The sequence below is a fragment of the Micromesistius poutassou genome, assembly GCF_964030765.1.
Source record: "Micromesistius poutassou genome assembly, chromosome: 13".
Taxonomy (NCBI): Eukaryota; Metazoa; Chordata; class Actinopteri; order Gadiformes; family Gadidae; genus Micromesistius; species Micromesistius poutassou.
This window is the reverse complement of record NC_140283.1, coordinates 902,473-911,472: the sequence shown is the minus strand read 5'-3', so window position 1 is coordinate 911,472 and position 9,000 is coordinate 902,473. Positions and strand designations below refer to the sequence as shown.

The 9,000-nt window shown below is 51.3% G+C and overlaps 2 protein-coding genes across 2 annotated transcripts; one reads left to right on the top strand and one right to left on the bottom strand.

Moving 5' to 3' along the window:
* Window positions 1–1,586: 1,586 nt before the first annotated feature.
* bhlhe41 (basic helix-loop-helix family, member e41) lies at window positions 1,587–3,767 on the bottom strand (the record flags this gene model as incomplete). Its single annotated transcript, XM_084476974.1, has 5 exons — window positions 3,670–3,767; window positions 3,515–3,581; window positions 3,124–3,231; window positions 2,802–2,913; window positions 1,587–2,647 (listed from the first exon to the last, which is right to left on the bottom strand). The coding sequence occupies exons 1-5, from the start codon at window positions 3,726–3,728 to the stop codon at window positions 1,587–1,589; spliced, it is 1,407 nt and encodes a 468-aa protein (XP_084333100.1). The 5' UTR covers window positions 3,729–3,767.
* Window positions 3,768–5,317: 1,550 nt separating this feature from the next.
* On the top strand, window positions 5,318–9,000 carry sspn (sarcospan (Kras oncogene-associated gene)). The gene is made up of 3 exons (XM_084476972.1): window positions 5,318–5,809; window positions 6,816–6,902; window positions 8,437–9,000. The coding sequence occupies exons 1-3, from the start codon at window positions 5,567–5,569 to the stop codon at window positions 8,797–8,799; spliced, it is 693 nt and encodes a 230-aa protein (XP_084333098.1). The 5' UTR covers window positions 5,318–5,566; the 3' UTR covers window positions 8,800–9,000.

The window sequence follows — 9,000 nt, the reverse complement described above, 5'->3', positions numbered from 1 at the left end:
TTTGTGTGTTGAGTTATGACATTTGTTAAAATAAGGCATAACGAAAGTTTGTTTTTCATATTTATTTTACAATTCATTAGCAATAATTTAGAACAACTCATGTGTAGGGAATAAACCAAAGTGTGCAACAGTTGCTAAGACAAATCTGTTTTCAAAAGTCCATAGCCTTCTAAACATGGACTTAGTATATAGTCCATGATCTCTTCACAAAAAGCTATTTACAACACATAATAACACGTTATAGAACAATTGAGGATATGGCAGATTTGAGGCAGAAAATGAAGAAAAAGAACAGAATACAGAAGCATGACCATGAGATAAAACCTTGTCTCATCTCAGGAGAACTTAATGAGCCTCACGAGAGGAGAGGCCTTCAAGGAAACGTGGGCAACATGTTGAGGGAACAGGACATAATAACATTCATATGTGAAGCGTCGCTGTGGATCATCATCATCTCTGTCTGCCCGCCTCCGAGGGGTTCCTCTAGCGACCACAACACCTCTGGCCCCCGCTCATCAATTAGTAACTTATCATACAGAAAGACAAGGTTTAAACAATTGTTTTCTATAAACAAGACTTAAATATACATTTATATAGTGTGTATATATAAAAGTACTTTGATTTCAAGGGGGCTGGGAGGTATTCAAAGGCAGAGAAAAGTGCAATTCACCTCTCAAAGATTAGAGTTTGTCCTTCATACAAACCTCAACCGCTGGGAAAAATCCATGTACATTCAATATAAAAGGTTGTTTAAAGTGCTATCCGCTGCCCTGCTTCATGGAGGTATAGATGACTGCAGTCTGCTGGTCAGGGTGACCCTATGAACTGTGAACGTCTGGCCTACGTTAGCAACAAGACATCTAAACTCATATACCGTCTCACCTTAAAAAGATGAATACCTTGAAAGTTACACCTAGATCTTTAAAGAAAAGAGCCAGTTCCTTCCTTCCACAAACCCATGTCCATCTCTCTGAGCTGTGGGCAGAACAGGAGTCCCCTACAGGGCAGCGTGAGGTATGCTCTGGCCTGACACTTTCTTTAACACTTTCCATACTGCATTATATTTACATTTTCTTGAATAAAACAAGTTTCCAGTCAATAAGAATATCAGTCGGGGGCAGAGCAGGGGACAGATCCAGGGACAGATCCAGGGACAGATCAGGGACAGATCAGGGACAGATCAGGGACAGATCAGGGACATGGATGTAAAGGACAGATCCAGGGTCGGTTGTTAAGCTCGGTTCAGTCTGAGGTCTGGCGGCGTTGAAGCCAAAATGTTTCATAGTCCAAGAAAGCAAAAGAAGTCCAATGTGCCCCACGGACAATACAGACATTATTGGTAAATCAATCATTGTCGATTATCATTCAAATTGATTATAGGTGCAAAAGGCACGCACTATCATAAATGTCCCCTGCTTTCTGAAGATATGATAAATTCCACTGTGAAAATGTGTCTTAAAAGTAGTCGCTTAAAATAAGCTTCATAACAACAAGTATAGATCACTTCTTTAAGCAGAACGCGCAGATTAACAGGCTTCACAGACAAAGGAGCCAGTTGTACAAGCACAGAGACCGCGCGTAAAGGATTATGTGAGTTTTGTCTCATTGGACATGTCGCTTACAACATCATCATCATCTTCATCGTCATCATCATCATCATCACCACCACCACAGTCATCACGACCCTCATCATCCTCGCTCTCGTGACCCTCCTCTCTGTCGTCAGGTGAGCCCACCTCCGCCTCCCTGTCGGGGGACTGAGGGTCCCGGGAGAGGGAGAAGCTCCCCGGGTTGGCGCGCTTCTCTGCAGACAGACCCGGGATACCCGCGCACGCCGCCGCGGTCGCGGCTGCTGCCGCAGCGGCGGCGTGCCCAGCGGGTATCCCGGGAATCCCGGGGTAGAGCCAAGGGAACGGGGCTGTCAGGGCGGCCGCGGCCGCCGCTGCCGCCGCCGCTGGATACACGTATTTGTCAAGGTTGCTTTTATCGAAAAAAGGCATGTAGGACGCGGCGGCGGACGGGTTGATGAAGTAGAAAGGCACGCAGAACGGCGCGTGCTGTCCCACGCCAGGTAGTCCCATCAGAGAACTCATGAGCGCCAGGTCCGGTTTGGAGGGGTCTGCCCCGACCAGTCCGTTCACAGAACAGCTCATCTTGGTTTTTTTGGCCACCCTATCGTCTCCAAACTCCTGTTTGATCTTAACCGCCCGGTGTCCCCCCTGCGCCTTCTCCGCCGCGCGCTCGCATCCTGCATTGGCGCCGTGGTGTTTGTCCGCCTCCCCCCCGTACCCGCTGTCCGTGTCCGTGTCGTTCTCGTTCAGCTCCCCGGTCCTCTGGATGACGGGAACGCAGTGGGCCTGTCCGTCGGCCTGTGCGTCGGCCGGTCCGTCGGCTCTGTGCGCGTCCAGCTCCGGCTGCGCTCCGCCGCTGGGCGGCCGCTGCGGCCCGGGCCGCGGCGCCCCTCCGGCGGGCGGGAGCTGCGCCAGCACCGCGTGCAGATGGCAGACGAGCTGCGTGCACCTCTGCTCGCGGCTCGACCAGTTCTCGAACTTGTTCAGGTAATGCAGAACCTCCTTGGCGCACGCTTGGAACCCGGACTGGAAAGCGTCCAGATCGGCGTGGATCGAAGACTTCATCGATTGATCACCTATTAGGACACGACGCACGACGTTAAGCGGGACCGCACACACACACACACACACACACACACACACACACACACACACACACACACACACACACACACACACACACACACACACACACACACACACACACACACACACACACACACAGCTCACCGCGCTGTAAGGCGGCGATCTTGTGGTGCTGTTGCTCTGTGACCGCGGTCAGCGCGTTCAGGTGTTTCAGCGTCAGCTCCAGAACCACCGCCTTCTCCAGGTGACCCAGGGTCTGCGGGGACGGGGACGTCAGGTTACAGTTCATACAGACAGGGTCTAGGGGGACGGGGACGTCAGGTTACAGTTCATACAGACAGGGTCTAGGGGGACGGGGACGTCAGGTTACAGTTCATACAGACAGGGTCTAGGGGGACGGGGACGTCATGTTACAGTTCACACCGACAGCGGGTCATCACCACCCAGTGCGGGGCAGGGAGCTCACCGCCAGCTTGAGGTGGTCCGGCAGCAGGTCCTTCAGCTGCCCGATGCACTCGTTGATCCGGTCCCGTCGCTTCTTCTCGATCAGCCGGTGGGGCAACTTATAGGCGTCCTGTCAATCACAGAGCGGAGTGAGAGGAGTGAGAGGAGTGAGGGGAGAGAGAGGAGACAGAGGAGCACCCATCACACAGCGCGGAGTGAGAGGAGCACCCATCACACAGCGCGGAGTGAGAGCAGCACCCATCACAGCGGAGTGAGAGGAGTGAAAGGAGCACAAATCACACACAGCGGAGTGAAAGGAGCACCCATCACACACAGCGGAGTGAGAGGAGCACCCATCACACACAGCGGAGTGAGAGGAGCACCCATCACACAGAGTTAGATCCATAGCGCACCTTCCCGCCATCCTCCCGCTTCATCGCCCTCTTCGACTTGCAGATGTAGAGAGAGGGGTACTCCATCCTGGAGGAGACGCTCCGTTAGTACATCAACACACACACATATAGCGTAAAGTCATATCAAATGTATGAATAGACAAAGCGCCACCAACCCTAAGAAGTCGGTGTGCTCCATGAACTGCCTTTCCTCCAGCGGGATCCTGTCATCCATAAGTTGTGACGGTGGATTGTGTTACAGCGACCTCCTCCCGCGACTCCGTGATTCACACTGACGGCCGCTTCCTCCCGCGCGCCGCTTGGCGGAGCCGCGCGGTGGCGAGAGCGCACGCGCGACCCCGGCAAGAATAGATTCCAACTCACGTGCGGTGCGGCGCGCCGCCTGCACGGTGCAGCAGCAGCAGCAGCAGCAGCAGCAGCACTAACAACAACACCAGCACCACCAGCCCCCCCACCAGCACCACCAGCCCCCCCCCCCACACCACCACCACCACTAACAGCACCTTCACCACCAACACCAGCACCACCACCACCACCACCCCCACACCACTGGAATTACTCCACCCTATAGCTGCACCACTATCTCATTCAGCTCAAGTCGTTCTGATTGGAGGAGAAGGTGTAGGAAAAGCAAACGTGAAGGAAAATGTCCCGGACAAGTCTTCACCTGGTATTTAGACCAGTGTTTTGAATGGCGGGTCACACAGCCCTCTGCTCAGAGCGCCAGCTCCACTGCAGAACGCGTCGTCAGTAACCATGACGGCTGGCGTGTGCCTCAGACACGTCCGCGGCAGTTCCCTGCTCACCCTCCGAGCGCGTGAACTCTCCATGTATCAAGTCTCCACGCACGCATCATGCAGGTATGAATCCTCTTCAATTATCACATGAAGTATCACGTCAATCATCCTCAGGTATCACATGAACCCTCTTCATCACATGAACCCTCTTCATCACATGAACCCTCTTCATCACATGAACCCTCTTCATGGTTGACCTCCTGGTCTGATGACCTCTGTTGACCTCCTGGTCTGATGACCTCTGTTGACCTCCTGGTCTGATGACCTCTGTTGATCTCCTGGTCTGATGACCTCTGTTGATCTCCTGGTCTGATGACCTCTGTTGACCTCCTGGTCTGATGACCTCTGTTGATCTCCTGGTCTGATGATCTCCTGGTCTGATGACCTCTGTTGATCTCCTGGTCTGATGATCTCCTGGTCTGATGACCTCTGTTGACCTCCTGGTCTGATGACCTCTGAATGTATTTTACTGGTTACCATTTTGTAACATATCATATGTTACTATAATAATGTACTTTAAATATTTACAATATTTGTATGTTGATGTTTTGTTCGCATATTAGTGAAATTGCCTCTTTTATATATAAACATACTTTTTACAAAATCTCTGCCGCAAGCAGTCAGGCGTTGTCAGCCGTTTCCACGCCTTCCTATCATCTTCACAGCCCATTAAAAAGCCTCATCTTTTGAAGTCTCATGATCATAGATGACTTATTTTTCTAAATCATGTGACTCCCCGCTGCCTGCAGCGTGTTCTCCTCCGTGTGTTGTGACCCTAGGAGACGGCCCCACTGCTGGAGGAGCTCCGCACCACCTGTGGATCAACCCTGTGCAGAACCACAGCTGCTTGTACCCCAGCGCCGGCCGTGGTACGTGGGAGTACCCCTCTGCGGCCCCCCGGCCCCTCCTGCCCCGCTCTGCTATATGTGGCACTGGAGCTGCTGGGGAAATACAAGCCAAATGTTTTCCATATTAGTTCACCGTTCTTTTTCTGGCCCCAGCAGCCTCTGAGCCGCAGTGTGGGAGAGAGTGGGAGAGAGAGGCAGCAGAAGCAGACAAGGGCGTCTGGGTCTGAGACACACTCAGCAACACAGCACAAAACAACAAGAGACAACAACAGAGCCCAACAGAGCCCAACAGAGCCCAACAGAACCCAACAGAACCCAACAGAACCCCCAGTGAGCAGAGTGCGGGGGACAGAGGGGGCGTGGAGGCTGTAGTGTGAAGACTTAAGGGCTAGCGACAGACAGCGACCATGGGCCTGGGGACGAGGGGCTCGTCCGACGACCACCAGAAGGACAAGAGGCCCATCTTCCAGGAGAGGGAGGAGCGTCGCGGGCCGGCCGAGTCGCCCCCCTGCTGCGGCTGCCGTTTCCCCCTAGTGGTGGCGGCGCTGCAGCTGCTGCTGGGCCTCAGCACCGCCGTGGTGGCCTTCCTCACGCTGGCCGCCTGCAGCTCCCTCAGAGCCAGGGAGACCCCCCACTGGGCCGGGATCATCGTAAGCTCCCCCGTCCTCCTCCTCCTCCTCCTCCTCCTCCTCCTCCTCCTCACAATGCCACACTCGCTGTAATCTGTGAATGTGTGTGTGTGTGTGTGTGTGTGTGTGTGTGTGTGTGTGTGTGTGTGTGTGTGTGTGTGGTAATGCATGACCCATAGCCACGTAAAGGACTGACTCCGTCTACATTGTGGCTGGGTGAGAAGGTTGCATGGTAACTCTGTAGATCGCTGTTCTGGGGACAGATGGAGTTTGGCTCCTCTGCTCCTCGTTTCATTCTGTTGGCTGTGTGCCTTTTCAAATATCTGTCAACTCTCAGACGCTTGAACCTACCCTTCAGTCTGTGGTGTTGGCTCGGTCTGGTGAGTGTTTTAGACTTTCTTGGTGCGATAATCAAATCTGCGAAAAATCAGCATCAAATAATAGTTACCAATTCATACTCTTCACAACAGCAGTGAGATATGTGCTTCATACACTTGTGGACTTTATCTATACGATGCAATAATTATAGGCTCCAGTATTGTTCCATGGGAAAAAAAAAAAAATGCACTCACAAATAAATAGTATACATTTAATGCATATATATATATGTGCGGACACTGTAGTGGAGTGAGCTGCTCATGGGATTCAGAGGGAGAGTGAAAGTCTTCTTCCAGTCCAGGACCGTAGAACAGAATGGAAGAGGGCATGCTGGTCACAAGACTCCAATTCCACCACAGAGAGAGGCGTGTGTGTGTGTGTGTGTGTGTGTGTGTGTGTGTGTGTGGGGGGGGGGGGGGGGGGCGGGGGAAACAGAGACAGCATACCTTGTGTCTTACAATGAGTGTGCATATTATTCCACTGCGGAGGAAAGCATCCCGGTTTGCCACGGTGTCCTAATGTAATCAGATGACAGTTGAATGCTCTCCAGTCCCACTCCATTAGAGGCTTTAATGGCAGCAACAACATGTTACAGAGACACCACAGTGGTCAATAGGAGTGAATGAACCTTGTGCTGTCTTGTGTACAGCTGTGTTTAACCTCCATGGTGGGCTTCGTCCTGTACTGCATCACCTACGTCCCAGAGGAGAGGACCGCCAAGCAGTTCATCGCCAAGGTAACCACCACGCCGTAGGGGACGACGAGGGACCTCCTAACCAATCACACCTGGCTCTCAGTTCAATGTGCATCAGAACGGATGGCTGAAAAAAAGAAAAGAAAAACATATCTTGTACAGGACGCACCGGTGGGCGGCTTTGGTTTGCTATAGCGTTGGCATGACGACCGCCTTGTGTCTCTGCAGGGAGAGCCATCTACATTTTGATCAGGCACCAACGATATGGCACCTTTATCAAAAGATGTTTGATAAAGGTTCCCTCTCGTCCAGACAATCTATCAGTACAGAGGTCTAAATGGGACTTTAGCGTGTCGCCTTATTGGCTATATGCGTGCAGATGCATTTGAAGACAGTTACCCAAAGCCCATTATTGTTCTTCATTGAGCCGAGTGGAAGCAGCAGGACAGGGTTAGTAGTGATTAGCATACAGCCATTCAAACTCAAGGACCTTCATGAGGGCACTGTTCGATAAACAGATCAGAAGTACCTGGGGATGTATTCCTTCATCCCATTTGAAATGCCCTCAGTCACACAGAACTGGTCAGGCAGTTATAGATGTAATATAGAATATTTCAGGAGCAGGTGAGCGTTGAACCTACAACCCTTATGCAACATTTACCAACATGAATTAGTGTCACTTTCCCTTCTCCACCTTCCAAGATATTTAAATTGGTAACTTCTAAATGTTAACAGGTGTATAGGTCTGCTCCTCGTGCATTCATTGATTAATACCAGTTGAACCATATCAGTGGATTCAATGTTTAGAAATATGATCATCAGCCAGCCATCATATTTTCAGAAAATGTCATTTTGGCTAGAAAGTCCTAAAGCTGTAAGCACAAACTTTAAATAGCTGTAGTAAGACATTCAATCACAAACAAATAGTTTCTTTCTATGAGGATACACAGAGTACAGTTCTGTTTATTTAATCAGACTAAAATAAGGTCTTTGTCAAATGGCTGAAGGCCTCCTCAGAGTCATCACTACATGAGTGTTTCGTAACAAAGTGATCGTTATTGTTGACTGCTGTTAGCCAAGCTGCATCTGGGTGTTTCTTAAAGCTGGACCTCTGTATGTATTCACTCCACCATCAGCCTGAAGTAAAGGCTGCTCTCATGTCAACACACAGTTCACCTCAAAGCAACACATGGCCATCGCTTGCATCCTTCCACAAGCAGTGTTCAACAATCATCAGATGTGCGTTGTGTTGTGTGTTACATTAGGATTAAGTAGAAGGTTAATTGTGTTTGGTGTAATGGGGATTGTGTAATTGCATAAATCCCTGGTCGTCTTTTTAATTTGTCACACAGAGGGGGTTATGGGGTCAGACTAGGGACTCACCAGCGGTCTCCTGGGCTACACAACAAAGCAATGGGATTGAACACGTCAATGTTATTACAAAATTTCAAGACTTCATTAAGCAGAAGAGGGTGTTGGGGGTATGGGCTTGTAGAAGATCAGATACTGAACCCTTCCTTTAATAACTCCCATAAGCAGCGGCCATCAGCCTACTGAGTAACCATCCCTCCCTCAGCTGCTCTACCTGATCCTGTGTGCCGTGGGCCTGGTGGTCTCCGTGCTGGTCATAGCGTTCGCCGGCCACCACTACGCCCAGGCCAGCAGCCTCCACTGCAGGCAGGCGGGCCAGGGGGACTGCGTGTGCACCCTGGACCCGGAGGACCCCGTCGCCCGCACCTTCACCTACCAGGGGGTGGGAGACTGCGCCGTGGTCACGGGGACGCTCCCAGCGTACTTCCTGGTCCAGATCGTGCTGAACCTGCTGCAGGCGGTGGTCTGCGTGGCCGGGACCTTCATCATGTGGAAGCACCGCTACCAGGTCTTCTTCTCTGGCCTGCAGGCCGGCTCCTCTGACGCCCAGCAGTGGCAGAAGGTTTAACGTCGGGCTGTGGATGGGATGAGGGGGGGTTCTGAAGGGAGAGGGAGGGGCTACAGAGAGTGGGGAGCTGGTTTAATGCTTATTGGTTTGGATTGAGGTGTATTTTACTACAGAGGGCATTTGGAGCAATGCTTTAGTATATCAGTAGCTTTGATACCGTTGCATATATTGTGAAGCTCACCTTTACAGGAGAAAGGATGA

What these genes read in the sequence shown, in the direction of transcription:
- sspn (XM_084476972.1), top strand. Translation starts at nt 5,567, where the DNA reads ATGGGCCTGGGGACGAGGGGCTCGTCCGACGACCACCAGAAGGACAAG. An exon ending in CCCACTGGGCCGGGATCATC is followed by an intron (nt 5,810 to 6,815) that starts GTAAGCTCCCCC and finishes TCTTGTGTACAG; the next exon opens with CTGTGTTTAACCTCCATGGT. An exon ending in CCAAGCAGTTCATCGCCAAG is followed by an intron (nt 6,903 to 8,436) that starts GTAACCACCACG and finishes TCCCTCCCTCAG; the next exon opens with CTGCTCTACCTGATCCTGTG.